Source organism: Oncorhynchus gorbuscha, linkage group LG04 (assembly GCF_021184085.1).
Source record: "Oncorhynchus gorbuscha isolate QuinsamMale2020 ecotype Even-year linkage group LG04, OgorEven_v1.0, whole genome shotgun sequence".
Lineage (NCBI taxonomy): Eukaryota > Metazoa > Chordata > Actinopteri > Salmoniformes > Salmonidae > Oncorhynchus > Oncorhynchus gorbuscha.
Window position 1 is genome coordinate 59,500,188 of NC_060176.1, and position 27,134 is coordinate 59,527,321.

At 41.3% G+C, this 27,134-nt stretch overlaps 1 protein-coding gene across 1 annotated transcript in view; it reads right to left on the reverse strand.

Moving 5' to 3' along the window:
* The window catches only part of rimbp2b (RIMS binding protein 2b), a 154,733-nt gene that overhangs the window by 15,610 nt on the left and 111,989 nt on the right, over nucleotides 1-27,134 (reverse strand). The window contains 6 exon segments of the mRNA XM_046347478.1: nucleotides 343-495; nucleotides 1,267-1,407; nucleotides 1,621-2,280; nucleotides 2,583-2,734; nucleotides 7,740-7,786; nucleotides 7,788-8,784. Coding sequence (XP_046203434.1) covers nucleotides 343-495; nucleotides 1,267-1,407; nucleotides 1,621-2,280; nucleotides 2,583-2,734; nucleotides 7,740-7,786; nucleotides 7,788-8,784 — 2,150 coding nt within the window.

The following is a 27,134-nucleotide window of genomic DNA, read 5'->3' on the forward strand; positions in this document are numbered from 1 at the left end:
TCATTTTAAACATAATTGTTCACCTCTCCTTTTACAGTCCATGCTGGGTGTGTATAGTACAGCCATTCAGATGGGTTAGTTAAGACTTGGATGATGAAGCTGATATGCAGTGTGTTGTTCAGCTCAGAACAGGATGGAGCGCTCAGCAGGCAAAGCCACAGTGGGCCTGCATGTAGAGCCAGACAGTGAGAGAAGGCAGCCGGGGCCACAGTAGATAGGAGGGCCCTCCCTCCCTCCCCAACCCCCCCTACCCGCCTCCCAACCCCCCTCCCAACCTCCCCTACCCCCCTCCCTACCCGCCTCCCCTGGACCCCCACTAGATGAGGTATATGTGTGCTGTACCTTGAGAGTGTTGTGAGAGTTGATGCTGCGCCGACGGCCCTCCTCCAGCTGCATCTCAGAGTACAGGTCATCCTCGTCCTCCTCCATGATGTCAGACAGGTCTGAGCCGCGACTGCTCTCTGTCTGGTACTCCTCACTGTGGCTGTAGTGGTGCTGGGAGACAGGGGAGAGGACCAGCTTTAACATGGAACCACAGGAACAACAAGCGGCCTCTGACCGCAATGTGCTACAGAGGGTTGTGCGTACGGCCCAGTACATCACTGTGGCCAACCTTCCTGCCATCCACAACACCTATACCAGTTGGTGTCAGAGAAAGGCATTTCATATTGCCAAAGACTCCAACCACCCTAGTCATGTTCTCTCTGCTACCGCATGGCAAGTGGTACCGGAGCGCCAAGTCTAGGTCCAAAAGGCTTCTTATCAGCTTCTACCTCCAAACCATAAGACTGCTGAAAAGCTAAGCAAATTGCTACCCGGACAATTTGCATTGACCCCCCCCCCCCCCTCTCTCTTTTATGCTGCTGCTACTCGCTGTTTATTATCTATGCATAGTCACTTTAACTACCTACATGCACATATTACCTCAATTACCTCGACTAACCTGTTACCCTGCACATTGACTCGGTACCGGTACCCCCTGTATATTACCTCGTTATTGTCATTTTTTAATGTTTTACTTTAGTTTATTTAGTAAATATTTTCTTAAAACTGCATTGTTGGTTAAGGGCTTGTAAGTAAGCATTTCACGGTAAGGTCTACACCTGTTGTATTCGGCACATGTGACAAATAAAATGTGATTTGATTCGATTTAACATGCAGTTACAGGTTACAATCATATCTTTTTCTTCATTTTCCCAGAGCGATGATTGGAACAGAAACAAACTGTATTATTCTGTATTTAAGCTGACAGAGTTGTTGTTTTACCCGTACATGTCTCCCCAGTTCAGAGCCTCTGAGGAATTCGTCCACAGAAGCCCCTCTCCTCCTGGTGTGGGGAGAGACATAACCATCCTCCTCCTCATCAGAGTTCACGCTCCGCTCACTGAAGATGTTCCTCTTCTCCATCTGACACAGGAAAACACAGACAAGCAAACTTTATACATGTATATAGCTGCAGATGCATCACACTATATCACAATGATACATGATATTAGTTCTCTATAGTATTGACTCAATAGTACCCTGAGAGTCTATGAGGCACTTGGTACACAAACCAAACTCTGTTTGTGCTGTACTGTGTGTCGTCATGTCATAGGCAAACCTGAAGTGGCTGCTTACCCGGTTGTTCTCAGCGAACACTCTCTGTGCAGCTTCCCTGGCCATGGCCTTGGCGATGGTGTTGGGGATGGGGGCTCCCTGAGGCTGGGGCAGGATTCTCTGAGGAGAGGGTGAACGACGCCCCTGGACGTGGGGCGGCTCCAAAGTGTGTCCACGCATGGTAGGAGGGAGGGGCGAAGGGGAGCGCTCCCAGGGCGGACCAGGCCGCAGGCCCGCCTCATACTCTTTGGTTTCTGACTCTCTAGCACTTACTAAATTGGGCTTAGACATGGGGTAGGGCTGGTGCTGGGGCTGGGGGTGAGGGGGTGGGTGGCGCAGAGGCTGACCATGAGGCAGGGTGTGGGGCTGGGATCGAGGCAGAGGGTGGACCTGAGGTTGGGGGTGGGATGGGGGGTAGGTCTGGGGGTATGGCGGGTGTGTTTGTGTGTGTGGCTGATGATGCTGGGGTTGAGGCATAGGATGGGGGTGTGCAGGGGAGCGGTGGTGGGGTGAGTGATGGGGAGGCCTCAGGATATTGTGCGGTATGGTGGCCACGGGGGAGTCCTGAGACTCTCCTTGTGCTGATAACGTCCTGACAATGACCTCCCTGGCCTCCAGACACTGGATCCTATTCAGCTCCACTGTCACATAGTCAGCTGTTGGGTACATCACCTCCGCTATCTGGACACACACAGGGACAGGGACAAGACACTTCAATTCACATGTCTTAAGTAACAAACCCAATATATTATTTCTGAATTTCACGCAAAATGGGGCCTGGTAAACCTGTGTTTTCAAACCACTGCATTACATAAGGCCTACAGAAACCATGGACTGAACGTCACCGTTACACCACCACTCTCCAGCAGACGGCAGTAGAGTGTTACACACAAATCACAGCATTGAGGGTTAGCTGTTACACCACACACTCACTTTCACAGCATTAAACATCAGGTTCTGCATAATACATCATTCTAATGCACCTTTTGTCCCTTTGTGCACACGGCATAGCCAATCACGTTGGCTCCGTTGGAGGTTCCAGTGGGGGTGAGGATGGGGGGTTTCCATCGCACCTGCAGAACCCCGGGGTTCTGGCCCAACTGGACCTGCACCTCCTGGGGAGGAAAGGGAGGACCTACGGAGGACAGCAGACACAAAGGGGTGTAAGGATATCAACAAAATACACTACAACATTTAGAAAACTATACACTATCAGCTGAACAGTTTGTATGTTCCTTCATAAGGAAAATAATGTCTTGACCTGATTCCATACAATACCAGAGAGGCACTCAGTTCATGTTGCATTAGATGTTTTTATGCAATCAAAAATGTGTGTAATGAGGTAATAAGAAAACAGTATGATTTGTACTGTATGTATGTCAGTGGAGGCTCCTCAGAGGAGGAAGGGGAGGACCATCCTCCTGAGTGAATTTCATCAAAATAAAAATAGTGAAACATTCAAAAGTTACCCTTTTTAGATAAAACTATACTAAATACAGAGCATTCGGAAAGTACTGAAAGCATAAGCTAGCACCACAGAGCATAAAATGTTGTGAGTAGCTGACAGAGAGAAAGACCATAGTTGAATAGTTTTGAACAAATGAATTACTTCAAAAATGAAGGAGAAGCAAGAGAGAGAAGGAGAGAGACAGCTATATTTTGTTGTATTTTCTTTTCACTTACTTAGCGAGCGAATGCAGCTAGCTAGTTTAGCCTAGTCAAACACCTGGCTCAAACAGAGAGGGATGCTGTGTTATTTAGCTGACTATCCAACACAAACTCTTTTAAGTCGAGGTACTGTAAACGGCGTTCGTCTGTTGGAAGAGAAGCGGACCAAAATGTGGCGTGGTGGTTACTCATGTTCTTTAATGATAATTTGAACGATACATGAAATAACAAAATATATACAAAAACAACAAACGAAACGCGAAAACCTATTACAGCCTATCTTGTGACTACAAACACAGAGACAGGAACAATCACCCACGAAAACACTCACAGAATATGGCTGCCTAAATATGGTTCCCAATCAGAGACAACGATAATCACCTGACTCTGATTGAGAACCGCCTCAGGCAGCCATAGACTACGTAACACCCCACAAAACTCCTAAGACAAAAACACACCACAATAACCCATGTCACACCCTGGCCTGACCAAATAAATAAAGAAAACACAAAATACTAAGACCAAGGTGTGACAGGTACGCTTTTGGTTTAATTTATTTATTGCCACCGGGGCCCGCCGGTGTAACTGCTAAACTGCTTGCTAACTGTACCCTGTACAACATGATTGTAGCGGGTTTACTAATATGTCAGTTCTAGTAGCTATGTTGACTATGACTTTAGCTAATATGGTGACAACAATGTAGACTGTGTATAGCAGTTAGCAGGTATGATATGAAGGTTTTTGCTTGGAAAGGTGTTTTCGCCAGGCCACAGACAGCTGATGTGTTGTACACTGAAGTCCACAAGTGAAGGGAAAAGGTGAGAGGAGGAGAGTGCGTAGATGCAAGGAATTATACAACGATCAAAGGGATCATGCTGTTTGTATGTGGATGCAATGAAAGTTAACCGTGTTTGCGTGGGATCAGGTGTGTATACATTCTGAAGATTCTGTTGAAAAATGTTTCTTTAATGGAAGTAAATGGAACGAAACGGTACTAAACGATATCATAACCGCCGTCGATAAAAGGCTTTCGACTCGGTCAATCACCACATTCTTATCGGCAGACTGAACAGCCTTGGTTTCTCAAATGACTGCCTCGCCTGGTTCACCAACTACCTCTCAGACATAGTTCAGTGTGTCAAATCAGACGGCCTGTTGTCCAGACCTCTGTCAGTCTCTATGGTGATACCACAGGTTTAATTCTCGGCCCGACTCTTTTTTCTGTATATATCAACGGTGTCGCTCTTGCTGCAGGTGATTCCTTGATCCACCTCTACACAGACAACACCATTCTGTAAACTTCTGGCCTTTCACGGTGTTAACTAACCTCCAAACGAGTTCAATACCATACAACACCACAAACTAAATGCATGCTCTTCAACCGATCGCAGGCCACACCCGCCCGCCCGACTAGCATCACTACTCTGGACGGTTCTGACTTAGAATATGTGGACAACTACAAATACCTAGGTGTCTGGCTAGACTGGAAACTCTCCTTCCAGACTCACATTAAACATCTCCGATCCAAAATGAAATCTAGAATTGGCTTCCTATTTTGCAACAAAGCCTCCTTCACTCACGCTGCCAAACATACCCTCGTAAAACTGACTATCCTACCAATCCTCAACTTTGGCGATGTCATTTACAAAATAGCCTCCAACACTCTACTCAGCAAACTGGATGCAGTCTATCACAGTGCCATCTGTTTTGTCACCAAAGCCCCATATACCACCCACCACTGCGGCCTGTATTTTCTCGTCGGCTGGCCCTCGCTACATATTCGCAGCCAGACCCACTGGCTCCATGTCATCTATAAGTCTCTGCTAGGTAAAGCTCCGCCTTATCTCAGCTCACTGGTCACCATAACAACACCCATGCGTAGCAGGCGCTCCAGCAGGTATATCTCACTGGTCATCCTCAAAGCCAACACCTCCTTTGGCCGCCTTTCCTTCCAGCTCTCTACTGCCAATGACTGGAAAGAATTGCAAAAATCACTGACGTTGGAGACTTATATCTCCCTCACTAACTTTAAGCGTCAGCAATCTGTGCAGTTTACCGATCGCTGCAGCTGTACACAGCCCATCTGTAATTAGCCCATCCAACTACCTACCTCATCCCCATATTGTTTTATTTACTTTTTTGCTTTTTGCACACCAGTATTTCTACTTGCACATCATCATCTGCACATCTATCACTCCAGTGTTAACTTGCTAAATTGTAATTACTTCTCTACTCTGGCTTATTTATTGCCTTACCTCCTTATGCCATTTGCACACACTGTATATAGAATTTTCTATTGTGTTATTGACTGTACATTTGTTTATGTGTTGTTGTATTGTGTCACACTGCTTTGCTTTATCTTGGCCAGGTTGCAGTTGTAAATGAGAACTGGCCTACCTGGTTAAATAAAGGTGAAATATATATATATATTTTAAATGCATGTATGTATGTATGTATATAAGTAATGCTTCAGGTGTGGGTACCGTATGTACCATAGCCCGTGGTGTGTATGTTTGTGTACACTACAGCATGTCTACATATGTATGTCTATGGGTGTAACATTATCATGCTGTCAGGATTTCTGTCCAAATATTCCTCAGAACAGCCAGAGACAGTCAGGTTGGTTTTCACAGTCCCTCTACCTCTGCTCTGCTGCATGCTAAATCAACAGGGCCCATCTGTGCTGAGCTGCCAGTGTCCCGCAGAGAGGCACACGCACACGCACACACACTCACACTCACACTCACACTCACACTCACACTCTCACACTCTCACACTCTCACACTCTCACACTCTCACACACTCACACTCTCACACACTCACACTCTCACACTCAGCATTATCTCTGAGCAGAGCAGTAAAGAGTGGAGTAGAGCAGAGTAGAGAACAGAGCAGAGTTGAGCAGAGTAGAGGGCACATCAGAGTAGAGCGGAGCAGAGCAGTAAAGAGCAGTGAAAATCAGAGCAGAGCAGTGTAGAGAAGATCAGAGTAAAGCAGTGAAAGTCAGAGCAGAGCAGTGAAGTGCAGAACAGAGAAGATCAGAGCAGAGCGGTGAAGATCAGAGCAGAGCAGTGAAAGTCAAAGCAGAACAGTGGAGATCAGAGCAGTGAAATTCAAAGCAGAGCAGTGAAGTTCAGAGCAGAGCAGTGAAAGTCAAAGCAGAACAGTGGAGATCAGAGCAGTGAAATTCAAAGCAGAGCAGTGAAGTTCAGAGCAGAGCAGTGGAGATCAGAGCAGAGCAGTGAAAGTCAAAGCAGAACAGTGGAGATCAGAGCAGAGCAGTGGAGATCAGAGCAGTGAAATTCAAAGCAGAGCAGTGAAGTTCAGAGCAGAAGGCACCCAGAGCAGAGCAGTCTGAGAATGTGCATCAATACATCTTAAATCACATTTCACCACGAGATGAGTGTCAGCAGAGATATAGCTACTCCTTTCTGAAGAGGAGGATTCAGCAGTAGACATTCTGAGCACTCAGCTGTTTTAGTAATTCAACTATGAATATTATAAAGCATGAGTGTCAGTGAGGGCTCAAATGTGCATTTAAATCATCTCAGTGAAACCCTTCCATCTATTAAAATTCAATGCAGAGAAAAACCAGTAGGAGTAACCCTTGTATGATACGTCCAGTTATTTCTAACCATCTTTGTTCTCAACATGAGCAAAATATTCCAGTCAACTCTCTCTCTCTCTCTCTCTGTAGAGCTGTATGGGGTCTCAGGGGAGACCAGTCACACAGAGCTACAGAACATACACTATTTACACACATTAGGCATCTAGAGTTTCTCTCTTTCTCCCCTACCGACTCGGTTTTCACTCTCGTCCTCTGATAATATGCAGCCTTCTGCAGCAAACGCTCCCTGGATGTCTATTCATCACACTTCTTTTCCCCCTCCATCTTCAGCGTGCGCCTCTCTTATCAAAGCCAGCACACACATATCCTTGAACGCAATCAAAAAAAAGTGACTGAGAAATATGAAAACGAGCCTTTAGATGTCTGTCAGGTACAAGGTTGTAAATATAATAGGCTCAAAGCTTGTCAGAGTTAAAGTAAATAGATTGCTGTGTTTACGCCAAATTGCCAAAGGCTTTTTAGCCAGAAATGGTTTTGAAAGCAGGAGAACACAGTGAAAGTATACGGCTGTGCAGGCTGGATATACAAGAGGCAGCAGAAGCAGCAGGAACTAACTGCAATTGCACTGCATGCTCAATGCACCCTGAAGAGACAAACAACCAGGCCAGTTATGCTGAGTACACCTCTTTGGGAGACCGGAAAGCATTTACAATTTTGCAAAATGCCACCTGATGACTAAGTGTGTGTTTTAACCAGTGGAGGCTGCTGAGAGGAGTAATAGTAATGGCTGGAACGGCATAAATGGAATGATATCAAACACATCGAACATGTGAGCCGTCCTCCCCTCAGCAGCCTCCAATGGTTTTATTGAAGGGAGAAAGGGAGAGATAGTAGGTGGGCTGACCTGCAGGCTGGGTGCAGAACTCCACAGAGATCTCCCTCTTGTCCCTGTATCTGGTGTGTCCGCGCCACGGCCTTCACCTTGTAAACAGTCATGGGCTTCAGTTGGAAGAACTGGTACTTGTAGGCCCCTGCCTTCACCATGTCATACTCAGCCTCGTTCAGGAAGATGGTGTGGCTGTAGTTGCTGTTGCTAGGCTGCCAGGAGAGCTCAGCAGAGACCTGTGTGATGTTGTCTACCCTCAGATAGTAAGGAGCCACCACCACATCCTTCCCCACTAGTAGAGTGCAGCGCAGCTCATCAGACGGGCCACGCTCTGTGATGCTCTGTACCGAGATGCGGTAGGTATTGGTGGCCAGGTTAAGTTTCTCGATAAGCGACTTTGTCTTGCCCCCAAAGGGCACGCTCATCCTCACCTCCTTGTCCACCAGGACGTTGTAGCCACTGATGGAGCCCCAGCCGGGCGGCACCACCGGAGGGTCCCAGCACACGATCACACTCTTGGCCAGCTGTTTGATCAGATTGATACGGCGAGGGTAAGGCACAATATTTTCACCAATCTCGTCAATGCTGACATCCAGGGTCCCTGTCCCATTGCTGCAGGAACCCATGGAGCCCAGGAAGTCCATGCCCAGACTGCTGCTGCCCAGGCTGGTCAGAGTGCTGCTCAGACTAGAACCCAGTCCAGTGGAACCGTGACTGGAACCGTGAGTGGAACCCAGAGTGGAACCCATGTGGCTGCCCAGAGTGGAACCGTGAGTGGAACCCAGAGTGGAACTGAGGTTGCTCCCCAGGTTTCTCTCAAGATTTCTCTCCAGGTTTCTATCAAGGCTAGGGCCCAGGTCCAGTTTACTGTCAGACAGCAGGCTGCTGATGCTGCTCAGGCCCATGCTGCCCAGCCCTGTGGAGCCCAGGCTGCTGTGGTTACTACTAAGGTAGCCTGACTCTTTGGCCCCGTCCCTGTGCTGAGCAGAGGGCATCTTCTCATCCTTAACAAAGTCCACAAAGTTGGAAGGGACAAGTCCCTGCTGTCCATCCAGCAGCTCTCCTGAGGAACAGAGAGAAAGCAGTAAGTATTACTATTAACAACAACTCTCACAGTGACGAGCAGTAAGTATTACTATTAACAACAACTCTCACAGTGACGAGCAGTAAGTATTACTATTAACAACAACTCTCACAGTGACGAGCAGTAAGTATTACTATTAACAACAACTCTCACAGTGACGAGCAGTAAGTATTACTATTAACAACAACTCTCACAGTGAAAAGCAGCAAGTAGTATAAACAACTCTCACAGTGAAGAGCAGTAAGTAGTATTAACAACTCTCACAGTGACGAGCAGTAAGTAGTATTAACAACTCTCACAGTGACGAGCAGTAAGTAGTATAAACAACTCTCACAGTGACGAGCAGTAAGTAGTATAAACAACTCTCACAGTGAAGAGCAGTAAGTAGTATTAACAACTCTCACAGTGACGAGCAGTAAGTAGTATAAACAACTCTCACAGTGACGAGCAGTAAGTAGTATAAACAACTCTCACAGTGAAGAGCAGTAAGTAGTATTAACAACTCTCACAGTGACGAGCAGTAAGTATTACTATTAACAACTCTCACAGTGAAAAGCAGCAAGTAGTATAAACAACTCTCACAGTGACGAGCAGTAAGTATTACTATTAACAACTCTCACAGTGAAAAGCAGCAAGTAGTATAAACAACTCACAGTGACGAGCAGTAAGTATTACTATTAACAACTCTCACAGTGAAAAGCAGCAAGTAGTATAAACAACTCTCACAGTGACGAGCAGTAAGTATTACTATTAACAACTCTCACAGTGAAAAGCAGCAAGTAGTATAAACAACTCTCACAGTGACGAGCAGTAAGTATTACTATTAACAACTCTCACAGTGAAAAGCAGCAAGTAGTATAAACAACTCTCACAGTGACGAGCAGTAAGTATTACTATTAACAACTCTCACAGTGAAAAGCAGCAAGTAGTATAAACAACTCTCACAGTGACGAGCAGTAAGTATTACTATTAACAACTCTCACAGTGAAAAGCAGCAAGTAGTATAAACAACTCTCACAGTGACGAGCAGTAAGTAGTATTAACAACTCTCACAGTGACGAGCAGTAAGTAGTATTAACAACTCTCACAGTGAAGAGCAGTAAGTAGTATTAACAACTCACAGTGAAGAGCAGTAAGTAGTATAAACAACAACTCTCACAGTGAAGAGCAGTAAGTAGTATAAACAACAACTCTCACAGTGAAGAGCAGTAAGTAGTATAAACAACAACTCTCACAGTGAAGAGCAGTAAGTAGTATTAACAACTCTCACAGTGACGAGCAGTAAGTATTACTATTAACAACTCTCACAGTGAAAAGCAGCAAGTAGTATAAACAACTCTCACAGTGACGAGCAGTAAGTATTACTATTAACAACAACTCTCACAGTGACGAGCAGTAAGTATTACTATTAACAACAACTCTCACAGTGAAAAGCAGCAAGTAGTATAAACAACTCTCACAGTGAAGAGCAGTAAGTAGTATTAACAACTCTCACAGTGACGAGCAGTAAGTAGTATAAACAACTCTCACAGTGACGAGCAGTAAGTAGTATAAACAACTCTCACAGTGAAGAGCAGTAAGTAGTATTAACAACTCTCACAGTGACGAGCAGTAAGTATTACTATTAACAACTCTCACAGTGAAAAGCAGCAAGTAGTATAAACAACTCTCACAGTGACGAGCAGTAAGTATTACTATTAACAACTCTCACAGTGAAAAGCAGCAAGTAGTATAAACAACTCTCACAGTGACGAGCAGTAAGTATTACTATTAACAACTCTCACAGTGAAAAGCAGCAAGTAGTATAAACAACTCTCACAGTGACGAGCAGTAAGTATTACTATTAACAACTCTCACAGTGAAAAGCAGCAAGTAGTATAAACAACTCTCACAGTGACGAGCAGTAAGTATTACTATTAACAACTCTCACAGTGAAAAGCAGCAAGTAGTATAAACAACTCTCACAGTGACGAGCAGTAAGTATTACTATTAACAACTCTCACAGTGAAAAGCAGCAAGTAGTATAAACAACTCTCACAGTGACGAGCAGTAAGTATTACTATTAACAACTCTCACAGTGAAAAGCAGCAAGTAGTATAAACAACTCTCACAGTGACGAGCAGTAAGTAGTATTAACAACTCTCACAGTGACGAGCACAGTAGTATTAACAACTCTCACAGTGAAGAGCAGTAAGTAGTATTAACAACTCACAGTGAAGAGCAGTAAGTAGTATTAACAACTCTCACAGTGAAGAGCAGTAAGTAGTATAAACAACAACTCTCACAGTGAAGAGCAGTAAGTAGTATAAACAACAACTCTCACAGTGAAGAGCAGTAAGTAGTATAATTAACAACTCTCACAGTGAAGAGCAGTAAGTAGTATTAACAACTCTCACAGTGACGAGCAGTAAGTATTACTATTAACAACTCTCACAGTGAAAAGCAGCAAGTAGTATAAACAACTCTCACAGTGACGAGCAGTAAGTATTAGTATTAACAACTCTCACAGTGACGAGCAGTAAGTAGTATTAACAACTCTCACAGTGAAGAGCAGTAAGTAGTATTAACAACTCACAGTGAAGAGCAGTAAGTAGTATAAACAACAACTCTCACAGTGAAGAGCAGTAAGTAGTATAATTAACAACTCTCACAGTGAAGAGCAGTAAGTAGTATAAACAACAACTCTCACAGTGAAGAGCAGTAAGTAGTATAAACAACAACTCTCACAGTGAAGAGCAGTAAGTAGTATTAACAACAACTCTCACAGTGACGAGCAGTAAGTAGTATTAACATCTCTCACAGTGACGAGCAGTAAGTAGTATTAACAACTCTCACAGTGACGAGCAGTAAGTAGTATTAACAACTCTCACAGTGAAGAACAGTAAGTAGTATTAACAACAACTCTCACAGTGACGAGCAGTAAGTATTACTAACAACAACTCTCACAGTGACGAGCAGTAAGTAGTATTAACAACACTCACAGTGAAGAGTAGTAAGAAGTATAAACAACAACTCTCACAGTGAAAAGGTAAGTAGTATTAACAACTCTCATAGTGACGAGCAGTAAGTAGTATTAACAACTCTCACAGTGACGAGCAGTAAGTAGTATTAACAACTCTCACAGTGACGAGCAGTAAGTAGTATTAACAACTCTCACAGTGAAAAACAGTAAGTAGTATTAACAACAACTCACAGTGACGAGCAGTAAGTAGTATTAACAACAACTCTCACAGTGACGAGCAGTAAGTAGTATTAACAACAACTCTCACAGTGACGAGCAGTAAGTAGTATTAACAACTCTCACAGTGAAGAGCAGTAAGTAGTATAAACAACAACTCTCACAGTGACGAGCAGTAAGTAGTATAAACAACAACTCTCACAGTGACGAGCAGTAAGTAGTATTAACAACTCTCACAGTGAAGAGCAGTAAGTAGTATTAACAACTCTCACAGTGACGAGCAGTAAGTAGTATTAACAACTCTCACAGTGAAGAGCAGTAAGTAGTATTAACAACTCTCACAGTGAAGAGCAGCAAGTAGTATTAACAACTCTCACAGTGATGAGCAGTAAGTAATATTAACAACTCTCACAGTGAAAAGCAGCAAGTAGTATAAACAACTCTCACAGTGACGAGCAGCAAGTAGTATAAACAGCTCGCACAGTGACGAGCAGTAAGTAGTATTAACAACTCTCACAGTGAAGAGCAGTAAGTAGTATTAACAACTCACAGTGAAGAGCAGTAAGTAGTATAAACAACAACTCTCACAGTGAAGAGCAGTAAGTAGTATAAACAACAACTCTCACAGTGAAGAGCAGTAAGTAGTATAAACAACAACTCTCACAGTGAAGAGCAGTAAGTAGTATAAACAACAACTCTCACAGTGAAGAGCAGTAAGTAGTATTAACAACAACTCTCACAGTGACGAGCAGTAAGTAGTATTAACATCTCTCACAGTGACGAGCAGTAAGTAGTATTAACAACTCTCACAGTGACGAGCAGTAAGTAGTATTAACAACTCTCACAGTGAAGAACAGTAAGTAGTATTAACAACAACTCTCACAGTGACGAGCAGTAAGTAGTATTAACAACAACTCTCACAGTGACGAGCAGTAAGTAGTATTAACAACACTCACAGTGAAGAGTAGTAAGAAGTATAAACAACAACTCTCACAGTGACGAGCGGTAAGTAGTATTAACAACTCTCATAGTGACGAGCAGTAAGTAGTATTAACAACTCTCACAGTGACGAGCAGTAAGTAGTATTAACAACTCTCACAGTGACGAGCAGTAAGTAGTATTAACAACTCTCACAGTGAAAAACAGTAAGTAGTATTAACAACAACTCACAGTGACGAGCAGTAAGTAGTATTAACAACAACTCTCACAGTGACGAGCAGTAAGTAGTATTAACAACAACTCTCACAGTGACGAGCAGTAAGTAGTATTAACAACTCTCACAGTGAAGAGCAGTAAGTAGTATAAACAACAACTCTCACAGTGACGAGCAGTAAGTAGTATAAACAACAACTCTCACAGTGACGAGCAGTAAGTAGTATTAACAACTCTCACAGTGAAGAGCAGTAAGTAGTATTAACAACTCTCACAGTGACGAGCAGTAAGTAGTATTAACAACTCTCACAGTGAAGAGCAGTAAGTAGTATTAACAACTCTCACAGTGAAGAGCAGCAAGTAGTATAAACAACTCTCACAGTGAAGAGCAGTAAGTAATATTAACAACTCTCACAGTGAAAAGCAGCAAGTAGTATAAACAACTCTCACAGTGACGAGCAGCAAGTAGTATAAACAGCTCGCACAGTGACGAGCAGTAAGTAGTATTAACAACTCTCACAGTGACAAGCAGTAAGTAGTATTAACAACTCTCACAGTGAAGAGCAGAAAGTAGTATTAACAACTCTCACAGTGAAGAGCAGAAAGTAGTATTAACAACTCACAGTGACGAGCAGTAAGTAGTATAAACAACAACTCTCACAGTGACGAGCAGTAAGTAGTATTAACAACTCTCACAGTGAAGAGCAGTAAGTAGTATTAACAACTCTCACAGTGAAGAGCAGTAAGTAGTATTAACAACTCTCACAGTGAAGAGCAGTAAGTAGTATTAACAACTCTCACAGTGAAGAGCAGTAAGTAGTATTAACAACTCTCACAGTGAAAAGCAGCAAGTAGTATTAACAACTCTCACAGTGACGAGCAGTAAGTAGTATTAACAACAACTCACAGTGACGAGCAGTAAGTAGTATTAACAACTCTCACAGTGACGAGCAGTAAGTAGTATTAACAACTCTCACAGTGACGAGCAGTAAGTAGTATTAACAACTCTCACAGTGAAGAGCAGTAAGTAGTATTAACAACTCTCACAGTGACGAGCAGTAAGTAGTATTAACAACTCTCACAGTGACGAGCAGTAAGTAGTATTAACAACTCTCACAGTGAAGAGCAGTAAGTAGTATTAACAACTCTCACAGTGAAGAGCAGTAAGTAGTATTAACAACTCTCACAGTGAAAAGCAGCAAGTAGTATTAACAACTCTCACAGTGACGAGCAGTAAGTAGTATTAACAACAACTCACAGTGACGAGCAGTAAGTAGTATTAACAACTCTCACAGTGACGAGCAGTAAGTAGTATTAACAACTCTCACAGTGACGAGCAGTAAGTAGTATTAACAACTCTCACAGTGAAGAGCAGTAAGTAGTATTAACAACTCTCACAGTGACGAGCAGTAAGTAGTATTAACAACTCTCACAGTGACGAGCAGTAAGTAGTATTAACAACAACTCACAGTGACGAGCAGTAAGTAGTATTAACAACTCTCACAGTGAAGAGCAGTAAGTAGTATTAACAACTCTCACAGTGACGAGCAGTAAGTAGTATTAACAACAACTCACAGTGACGAGCAGTAAGTAGTATTAACAACTCTCACAGTGAAGAGCAGTAAGTAGTACAAACAACAACTTTCACAGTGATGAGCAGTAAGTAGTATTAACAACTCTTACAGTGACGAGCTGTAAGTAGTATTAACAACTCTCACAGTGAAGAGCAGTAAGTAGTATTAACAACTCTCACAGTGACGAGCAGTAAGTAGTATTAACAACTCTCACACTGAAGAGCAGTAAGTAGTATTAACAACTCTCACACTGAAGAGCAGTAAGTAGTATTAACAACTCTCACAGTGACGAGCAGTAAGTGGTAATAACAACTCTCACAGTGACGAGCAGTAAGTAGTATTAACAACTCTCACACTGAAGAGCAGTAAGTAGTGTTAACAACTCACACTGAAGAGAAGTAAGTAGTATTAACAACTCTCACAGTGACGAGCAGTAAGTGGTAATAACAACTCTCACAGTGACGAGCAGTAAGTAGTATTAACAACTCTCACAGTGAAAAACAGTAAGTAGTATTAACAACAACTCACAGTGACGAGCAGTAAGTAGTATAAACAACAACTCTCACAGTGACGAGCAGTAAGTAGTATTAACAACAACTCACAGTGACGAGCAGTAAGTAGTATAAACAACAACTCTCACAGTGACGAGCAGTAAGTAGTATAAACAACAACTCTCACAGTGACGAGCAGTAAGTAGTATTAACAACTCTCCCAGTGACGAGCAGTAAGTAGTATTAACAACTCTCCCAGTGACGAGCAGTAAGTAGTATTAACAACTCTCCCAGTGACGAGCAGTAAGTAGTATTAACAACTCTCACAGTGAAGAGCAGTAAGTAGTATAAACAACTCTCACAGTGACGAGCAGTAAGTAGTATAAACAACTCTCACAGTGAAGAGCAGTAAGTAGTATAAACAACTCTCACAGTGACGAGCAGTAAGTATTACTATTAACAACAACTCTCACAGTGACGAGCAGTAAGTATTACTATTAACAACAACTCTCACAGTGAAAAGCAGTAAGTAGTATAAACAACTCTCACAGTGACGAGCAGTAAGTAGTATAAACAACTCTCACAGTGAAGAGCAGTAAGTAGTATTAACAACTCTCACAGTGACGAGCAGTAAGTATTACTATTAACAACTCTCACAGTGAAAAGCAGCAAGTAGTATAAACAACTCTCACAGTGACGAGCAGTAAGTAGTATAAACAACTCTCACAGTGAAGAGCAGTAAGTAGTATTAACAACTCTCACAGTGACGAGCAGTAAGTATTACTATTAACAACTCTCACAGTGAAAAGCAGCAAGTAGTATAAACAACTCTCACAGTGACGAGCAGTAAGTATTACTATTAACAACTCTCACAGTGAAAAGCAGCAAGTAGTATAAACAACTCTCACAGTGACGAGCAGTAAGTATTACTATTAACAACTCTCACAGTGAAAAGCAGCAAGTAGTATAAACAACTCTCACAGTGACGAGCAGTAAGTATTACTATTAACAACTCTCACAGTGAAAAGCAGCAAGTAGTATAAACAACTCTCACAGTGACGAGCAGTAAGTATTACTATTAACAACTCTCACAGTGAAAAGCAGCAAGTAGTATAAACAACTCTCACAGTGACGAGCAGTAAGTATTACTATTAACAACTCTCACAGTGAAAAGCAGCAAGTAGTATAAACAACTCTCACAGTGACGAGCAGTAAGTATTACTATTAACAACTCTCACAGTGAAAAGCAGCAAGTAGTATAAACAACTCTCACAGTGACGAGCAGTAAGTATTACTATTAACAACTCTCACAGTGAAAAGCAGCAAGTAGTATAAACAACTCTCACAGTGACGAGCAGTAAGTAGTATTAACAACTCTCACAGTGACGAGCAGTAAGTAGTATTAACAACTCACAGTGAAGAGCAGTAAGTAGTATTAACAACTCACAGTGAAGAGCAGTAAATAGTATAAACAACAACTCTCACAGTGAAGAGCAGTAAGTAGTATAAACAACAACTCTCACAGTGAAGAGCAGTAAGTAGTATAAACAACAACTCTCACAGTGAAGAGCAGTAAGTAGTATTAACAACTCTCACAGTGACGAGCAGTAAGTATTACTATTAACAACTCTCACAGTGAAAAGCAGCAAGTAGTATAAACAACTCTCACAGTGACGAGCAGTAAGTATTACTATTAACAACAACTCTCACAGTGAAAAGCAGCAAGTAGTATAAACAACTCTCACAGTGAAGAGCAGTAAGTAGTATTAACAACTCTCACAGTGACGAGCAGTAAGTAGTATAAACAACTCTCACAGTGACGAGCAGTAAGTAGTATAAACAACTCTCACAGTGAAGAGCAGTAAGTAGTATTAACAACTCTCACAGTGACGAGCAGTAAGTATTACTATTAACAACTCTCACAGTGAAAAGCAGCAAGTAGTATAAACAACTCTCACAGTGACGAGCAGTAAGTATTACTATTAACAACTCTCACAGTGAAAAGCAGCAAGTAGTATAAACAACTCTCACAGTGACGAGCAGTAAGTATTACTATTAACAACTCTCACAGTGAAAAGCAGCAAGTAGTATAAACAACTCTCACAGTGACGAGCAGTAAGTATTACTATTAACAACTCTCACAGTGAAAAGCAGCAAGTAGTATAAACAACTCTCACAGTGACGAGCAGTAAGTATTACTATTAACAACTCTCACAGTGAAAAGCAGCAAGTAGTATAAACAACTCTCACAGTGACGAGCAGTAAGTATTACTATTAACAACTCTCACAGTGAAAAGCAGCAAGTAGTATAAACAACTCTCACAGTGACGAGCAGTAAGTATTACTATTAACAACTCTCACAGTGAAAAGCAGCAAGTAGTATAAACAACTCTCACAGTGACGAGCAGTAAGTAGTATTAACAACTCTCACAGTGACGAGCAGTAAGTAGTATTAACAACTCTCACAGTGAAGAGCAGTAAGTAGTATTAACAACTCACAGTGAAGAGCAGTAAGTAGTATAAACAACAACTCTCACAGTGAAGAGCAGTAAGTAGTATAAACAACAACTCTCACAGTGAAGAGCAGTAAGTAGTATAAACAACAACTCTCACAGTGAAGAGCAGTAAGTAGTATTAACAACTCTCACAGTGACGAGCAGTAAGTATTACTATTAACAACTCTCACAGTGAAAAGCAGCAAGTAGTATAAACAACTCTCACAGTGACGAGCAGTAAGTAGTATTAACAACTCTCACAGTGACGAGCAGTAAGTAGTATTAACAACTCTCACAGTGAAGAGCAGTAAGTAGTATAAACAACAACTCTCACAGTGAAGAGCAGTAAGTAGTATAAACAACAACTCTCACAGTGAAGAGCAGTAAGTAGTATTAACAACAACTCTCACAGTGACGAGCAGTAAGTAGTATTAACATCTCTCACAGTGACGAGCAGTAAGTAGTATTAACAACTCTCACAGTGACGAGCAGTAAGTAGTATTAACAACTCTCACAGTGAAGAACAGTAAGTAGTATTAACAACAACTCTCACAGTGACGAGCAGTAAGTAGTATTAACAACAACTCTCACAGTGACGAGCAGTAAGTAGTATTAACAACACTCACAGTGAAGAGTAGTAAGAAGTATAAACAACAACTCTCACAGTGACGAGCGGTAAGTAGTATTAACAACTCTCATAGTGACGAGCAGTAAGTAGTATTAACAACTCTCACAGTGACGAGCAGTAAGTAGTATTAACAACTCTCACAGTGACGAGCAGTAAGTAGTATTAACAACTCTCACAGTGAAAAACAGTAAGTAGTATTAACAACAACTCACAGTGACGAGCAGTAAGTAGTATTAACAACAACTCTCACAGTGACGAGCAGTAAGTAGTATTAACAACAACTCTCACAGTGACGAGCAGTAAGTAGTATTAACAACTCTCACAGTGAAGAGCAGTAAGTAGTATAAACAACAACTCTCACAGTGACGAGCAGTAAGTAGTATAAACAACAACTCTCACAGTGACGAGCAGTAAGTAGTATTAACAACTCTCACAGTGAAGAGCAGTAAGTAGTATTAACAACTCTCACAGTGACGAGCAGTAAGTAGTATTAACAACTCTCACAGTGAAGAGCAGTAAGTAGTATTAACAACTCTCACAGTGAAGAGCAGCAAGTAGTATTAACAACTCTCACAGTGATGAGCAGTAAGTAATATTAACAACTCTCACAGTGAAAAGCAGCAAGTAGTATAAACAACTCTCACAGTGACGAGCAGCAAGTAGTATAAACAGCTCGCACAGTGACGAGCAGTAAGTAGTATTAACAACTCTCACAGTGACAAGCAGTAAGTAGTATTAACAACTCTCACAGTGAAGAGCAGAAAGTAGTATTAACAACTCTCACAGTGAAGAGCAGAAAGTAGTATTAACAACTCACAGTGACGAGCAGTAAGTAGTATAAACAACAACTCTCACAGTGACGAGCAGTAAGTAGTATTAACAACTCTCACAGTGAAGAGCAGTAAGTAGTATTAACAACTCTCACAGTGAAGAGCAGTAAGTAGTATTAACAACTCTCACAGTGAAGAGCAGTAAGTAGTATTAACAACTCTCACAGTGAAGAGCAGTAAGTAGTATTAACAACTCTCACAGTGAAAAGCAGCAAGTAGTATTAACAACTCTCACAGTGACGAGCAGTAAGTAATATTAACAACTCTCACAGTGAAGAGCAGTAAGTAGTATTAACAACTCTCACAGTGAAGAGCAGTAAGTGGTATTAACAACTCTCACAGTGACGAGCAGTAAGTAGTATTAACAACTCTCACAGTGAAGAGCAGTAAGTAGTATTAACAACTCTCACAGTGAAGAGCAGTAAGTATTATTAACAACTCTCACAGTGAAGAGCAGTAAGTAGTATTAACAACTCTCACAGTGACGAGCAGTAAGTAGTATTAACAACTCTCACAGTGAAGAGCAGTAAGTAGTATTAACAACTCTCACAGTGACGAGCAGTAAGTAGTATTAACAACTCTCACAGTGACGAGCAGTAAGTAGTATTAACAACAACTCACAGTGACGAGCAGTAAGTAGTATTAACAACTCTCACAGTGAAGAGCAGTAAGTAGTATTAACAACTCTCACAGTGACGAGCAGTAAGTAGTATTAACAACAACTCACAGTGACGAGCAGTAAGTAGTATTAACAACTCTCACAGTGAAGAGCAGTAAGTAGTACAAACAACAACTTTCACAGTGATGAGCAGTAAGTAGTATTAACAACTCTTACAGTGACGAGCTGTAAGTAGTATTAACAACTCTCACAGTGAAGAGCAGTAAGTAGTATTAACAACTCTCACAGTGACGAGCAGTAAGTAGTATTAACAACTCTCACACTGAAGAGCAGTAAGTAGTATTAACAACTCTCACACTGAAGAGCAGTAAGTAGTATTAACAACTCTCACAGTGACGAGCAGTAAGTGGTAATAACAACTCTCACAGTGACGAGCAGTAAGTAGTATTAACAACTCTCACACTGAAGAGCAGTAAGTAGTGTTAACAACTCACACTGAAGAGAAGTAAGTAGTATTAACAACTCTCACAGTGACGAGCAGTAAGTGGTAATAACAACTCTCACAGTGACGAGCAGTAAGTAGTATTAACAACTCTCACAGTGAAAAACAGTAAGTAGTATTAACAACAACTCACAGTGACGAGCAGTAAGTAGTATAAACAACAACTCTCACAGTGACGAGCAGTAAGTAGTATTAACAACAACTCACAGTGACGAGCAGTAAGTAGTATAAACAACAACTCTCACAGTGACGAGCAGTAAGTAGTATAAACAACAACTCTCACAGTGACGAGCAGTAAGTAGTATTAACAACTCTCCCAGTGACGAGCAGTAAGTAGTATTAACAACTCTCCCAGTGACGAGCAGTAAGTAGTATTAACAACTCTCCCAGTGACGAGCAGTAAGTAGTATTAACAACTCTCACAGTGAAGAGCAGTAAGTAGTATTAACAACTCTCACAGTGAAGAGCAGCAAGTAGTATTAACAACGCTCACAGTGACGAGCAGTAAGTAATATTAACAACTCTCACAGTGATGAGCAGTAAGTAATATTAACAACTCTCACAGTGAAAAGCAGCAAGTAGTATAAACAACTCTCACAGTGACAAGCAGCAAGTAGTATAAACAGCTCTCACAGTGACGAGCAGTAAGTAGTATTAACAACTCTCACAGTGACGAGCAGTAAGTAGTATTAACAACTCTCACAGTGAAGAGCAGTAAGTGGTACTAACAACTCTCACAGTGACGAGCAGTAAGTGGTATTAACAACTCTCACAGTGACGAGCAGTAAGTAGTATTAACAACTCTCACAGTGACGAGCAGTAAGTAGTATTAACAACTCTCACAGTGAAGAGCAGTAAGTAGTATTAACAACTCTCACAGTGACGAGCAGTAAGTAGTATTAACAACTCTCACAGTGACGAGCAGTAAGTGGTATTAACAACTCTCACAGTGACGAGCAGTAAGTAGTATTAACAACTCTCACAGTGAAGAGCAGTAAGTAGTATTAACAACTCTCACAGTGACGAGCAGTAAGTAGTATTAACAACAACTCTCACAGTGACGAGCAGTAAGTGGTATTAACAACTCTCACAGTGACGAGCAGTAAGTAGTATTAACAACTCTCACAGTGAAGAGCAGTAAGTATTATTAACAACTCTCACAGTGAAGAGCAGTAAGTAGTATTAACAACTCTCACAGTGACGAGCAGTAAGTGGTAATAACAACTCTCACAGTGACGAGCAGTAAGTAGTATTAACAACAACTCTCACAGTGACAAGCAGTAGGTAGTATTAACAACTCTCACAGTGAAGAGCAGTAAGTGGTATTAACAACAACTCTCACAGTGACGAGCAGTAAGTATAATTAACAACTCTCACAGTGAAGGGTAGTAAGTAGTATTAACAACTCTCAAAGTGATGAGCAGTAAGTAGTATTAACAACAACTCTCACAGTGACGAGCAGTAAGTAGTATTAACAACTCTTACAGTGACGAGCTGTAAGTAGTATTAACAACTCTCACAGTGACGAGCAGTAAGTAGTATTAACAACTCTCACAGTGACGAGCAGTAAGTAGTATTAACACCTCTCACAGTGAAGAGCAGTAAGTAGTATTAACAACTCTCACACTGAAGAGCAGTAAGTAATAATAATAATATATGCCATTTAGCAGACGCTTTTATCCAAAGCGACTTACAGTCATGTGTGCATACATTCTACGTATGGGTGGTCCCGGGGATCGAACCCACTACCCTGGCGTTACAAGCGCCATGCTCTACCAACTGAGTAGTATTAACAACTCTCACACTGAAGAGCAGTAAGTAGTATTAACAACTCTCACAGTGACGAGCAGTAAGTGGTAATAACAACTCTCACAGTGACGAGCAGTAAGTAGTATTAACAACTCTCACAGTGAAGAGCAGTAAGTAGTATTAACAACTCTCACACTGAAGAGCAGTAAGTAGTATAAACAACAACTCTCACAGTGACGAGCAGTAAGTAGTATTAACAACTCTCACAGTGAAGAACAGTAAGTAGTATTAACAACAACTCTCACATTGGCGAGCAGTAAGTAGTATGAACAACTCTCACAGTGACGAGCAGTAAGTAGTATTAACAACTCTCACAGTGACGAGCAGTAAGTAGTATTAACAACAACTCACAGTGACGAGCAGTAAGTAGTATAAACAACAACTCTCACAGTGACGAGCAGTAAGTAGTATAAACAACAACTCTCACAGTGACGAGCAGTAAGTAGTATTAACAACTCTCCCAGTGACGAGCAGTAAGTAGTATTAACAACTCTCCCAGTGACGAGCAGTAAGTAGTATTAACAACTCTCCCAGTGACGAGCAGTAAGTAGTATTAACAACTCTCACAGTGAAGAGCAGTAAGTAGTATTAACAACTCTCACAGTGAAGAGCAGCAAGTAGTATTAACAACGCTCACAGTGACGAGCAGTAAGTAATATTAACAACTCTCACAGTGATGAGCAGTAAGTAATATTAACAACTCTCACAGTGAAAAGCAGCAAGTAGTATAAACAACTCTCACAGTGACAAGCAGCAAGTAGTATAAACAGCTCTCACAGTGACGAGCAGTAAGTAGTATTAACAACTCTCACAGTGACGAGCAGTAAGTAGTATTAACAACTCTCACAGTGAAGAGCAGAAAGTAGTATTAACAACTCTCACAGTGAAGAGCAGAAAGTAGTATTAACAACTCTCACAGTGAAGAGCAGTAAGTAGTATTAACAACTCTCACAGTGAAGAGCAGTAAGTAGTATTAACAACTCTCACAGTGAAGAGCAGTAAGTGGTACTAACAACTCTCACAGTGACGAGCAGTAAGTGGTATTAACAACTCTCACAGTGACGAGCAGTAAGTAGTATTAACAACTCTCACAGTGACGAGCAGTAAGTAGTATTAACAACTCTCACAGTGAAGAGCAGTAAGTAGTATTAACAACTCTCACAGTGACGAGCAGTAAGTAGTATTAACAACTCTCACAGTGACGAGCAGTAAGTGGTATTAACAACTCTCACAGTGACGAGCAGTAAGTAGTATTAACAACTCTCACAGTGAAGAGCAGTAAGTAGTATTAACAACTCTCACAGTGACGAGCAGTAAGTAGTATTAACAACAACTCTCACAGTGACGAGCAGTAAGTGGTATTAACAACTCTCACAGTGACGAGCAGTAAGTAGTATTAACAACTCTCACAGTGAAGAGCAGTAAGTATTATTAACAACTCTCACAGTGAAGAGCAGTAAGTAGTATTAACAACTCTCACAGTGACGAGCAGTAAGTGGTAATAACAACTCTCACAGTGACGAGCAGTAAGTAGTATTAACAACAACTCTCACAGTGACAAGCAGTAGGTAGTATTAACAACTCTCACAGTGAAGAGCAGTAAGTGGTATTAACAACAACTCTCACAGTGACGAGCAGTAAGTATAATTAACAACTCTCACAGTGAAGGGTAGTAAGTAGTATTAACAACTCTCAAAGTGATGAGCAGTAAGTAGTATTAACAACAACTCTCACAGTGACGAGCAGTAAGTAGTATTAACAACTCTTACAGTGACGAGCTGTAAGTAGTATTAACAACTCTCACAGTGACGAGCAGTAAGTAGTATTAACAACTCTCACAGTGACGAGCAGTAAGTAGTATTAACACCTCTCACAGTGAAGAGCAGTAAGTAGTATTAACAACTCTCACACTGAAGAGCAGTAAGTAATAATAATAATATATGCCATTTAGCAGACGCTTTTATCCAAAGCGACTTACAGTCGTGTGCATACATTCTACGTATGGGTGGTCCCGGGGATCGAACCCACTACCCTGGCGTTACAAGCGCCATGCTCTACCAACTGAGTAGTATTAACAACTCTCACACTGAAGAGCAGTAAGTAGTATTAACAACTCTCACAGTGACGAGCAGTAAGTGGTAATAACAACTCTCACAGTGACGAGCAGTAAGTAGTATTAACAACTCTCACAGTGAAGAACAGTAAGTAGTATTAACAACAACTCTCACATTGACGAGCAGTAAGTAGTATGAACAACTCTCACAGTGACGAGCAGTAAGTAGTATTAACAACTCTCACAGTGACGAGCAGTAAGTAGTATTAACAACTCTCACAGTGAAGAGCAGTAAGTAGTATTAACAACTCTCACACTGAAGAGCAGTAAGTAGTATTAACAACTCTCACAGTGACGAGCAGTAAGTGGTAATAACAACTCTCAGTGACGAGCAGTAAGTAATATTAACAACTCACAGTGAAGAGCAGTAAGTAGTATTAACAACTCTCACAGTGAAGAGCAGTAAGTAGTATTAACAACTCTCACAGTGAAGAGCAGTAAGTAGTATTAACAACTCTCACAGTGAAGAGCAGTAAGTGGTATTAACAACTCTCACAGTGACGAGCAGTAAGTGGTATTAACAACTCTCACAGTGACGAGCAGTAAGTAGTATTAACAACTCTCACAGTGACGAGCAGTAAGTAGTATTAACAACTCTCACAGTGAAGAGCAGTAAGTAGTATTAACAACTCTCACAGTGACGAGCAGTAAGTAGTATTAACAACTCTCACAGTGACGAGCAGTAAGTGGTATTAACAACTCTCACAGTGACGAGCAGTAAGTAGTATTAACAACTCTCACAGTGAAGAGCAGTAAGTATTATTAACAACTCTCACAGTGAAGAGCAGTAAGTAGTATTAACAACTCTCACAGTGACGAGCAGTAAGTAGTATTAACAACAACTCTCACAGTGACGAGCAGTAAGTAGTATTAACAACTCTCACAGTGAAGCGCAGTAAGTAGTATAAACAACAACTCTCACAGTGACGAGCAGTAAGTAGTATTAACAAGTCTCACAGTGACGAGCAGTAAGTGGTATTAACAACTCTCACAGTGACGAGCAGTAAGTAGTATTAACAACTCTCACAGTGAAGAACAGTAAGTAGTATTAACAACTCTCACAGTGACGAGCAGTAAGTAGTATTAACAACAACTCTCACAGTGACAAGCAGTAGGTAGTATTAACAACTCTCACAGTGAAGAGCAGTAAGTGGTATTAACAACAACTCACAGTGACGAGCAGTAAGTATAATTAACAACTCTCACAGTGAAGGGTAGTAAGTAGTATTAACAACTCTCAAAGTGATGAGCAGTAAGTAGTATTAACAACAACTCTCACAGTGACGAGCAGTAAGTAGTATTAACAACTCTTACAGTGATGAGCTGTAAGTAGTATTAACAACTCTCACAGTGACGAGCAGTAAGTAGTATTAACAACTCTCACAGTGACGAGCAGTAAGTAGTATTAACACCTCTCACAGTGAAGAGCAGTAAGTAGTATTAACAACTCTCACACTGAAGAGCAGTAAGTAATAATAATAATATATGCCATTTAGCAGACGCTTTTATCCAAAGCGACTTACAGTCATGTGTGCATACATTCTACGTATGGGTGGTCCCGGGGATCGAACCCACTACCCTGGCGTTACAAGCGCCATGCTCTACCAACTGAGTAGTATTAACAACTCTCACACTGAAGAGCAGTAAGTAGTATTAACAACTCTCACAGTGACGAGCAGTAAGTGGTAATAACAACTCTCACAGTGACGAGCAGTAAGTAGTATTAACAACTCTCACAGTGAAGAGCAGTAAGTAGTATTAACAACTCTCACAGTGACGAGCAGTAAGTAGTATTAACAACTCTCACAGTGACGAGCAGTAAGTAGTATTAACAACTCTCACAGTGAAGAGCAGTAAGTAGTATTAACAACTCTCACAGTGACGAGCAGTAAGTAGTATTAACAACTCTCACAGTGACGAGCAGTAAGTAGTATTAACAACTCTCACAGTGACGAGCAGTAAGTGGTAATAACAACTCTCACAGTGACGAGCAGTAAGTAGTATTAACAACTCTCACAGTGAAGAGCAGTAAGTAGTATTAACAACTCTCACAGTGACGAGCAGTAAGTAGTATTAACAACTCTCACAGTGAAGAGCAGTAAGTAGTATTAACAACTCTCACAGTGAAGAGCAGTAAGTAGTATTAACAACTCTCACAGTGATGAGCAGTATGTAGTATTAACAACTCTCACAGTGACGAGCAGTAAGTAGTATTAACAACTCTCACAGTGAAGAGCAGTAAGTAGTATAAACAACAACTCTCACAGTGACGAGTAGTAAGTAGTATTAACAACTCTCAAAGTGACGAGTAGTAAGTAGTATAAACAACAACTCTCACAGTGACGAGTAGTAAGTAGTATTAACAACTCTCAAAGTGACGAGCAGTAAGTAGTATTAACAACTCTCACAGTGACGAGTAGTAAGTAGTATTAACAACTCTCAAAGTGACGAGCAGTAAGTAGTATTAACAACAACTCTCACAGTGACGAGCAGTAAGTAGTATTAACAACTCTCACAGTGACGAGCAGTAAGTAGTATTAACAACAACTCTCACAGTGACGAGCAGTAAGTAGTATTAACAACTCTCACAGTGACGAGCAGTAAGTAGTATTAACAACTCTCACAGTGACGAGCAGTAAGTGGTAATAACAACTCTCACAGTGACGAGCAGTAAGTAGTATTAACAACTCTCACAGTGAAGAGCAGTAAGTAGTATTAACAACTCTCACAGTGACGAGCAGTAAGTAGTATTAACAACTCTCACAGTGAAGAGCAGTAAGTAGTATTAACAACTCTCACAGTGAAGAGCAGTAAGTAGTATTAACAACTCTCACAGTGACGAGCAGTAAGTAGTATTAACAACTCTCACAGTGAAGAGCAGTAAGTAGTATTAACAACTCTCACAGTGAAGAACAGTAAGTAGTATTAACAACAACTC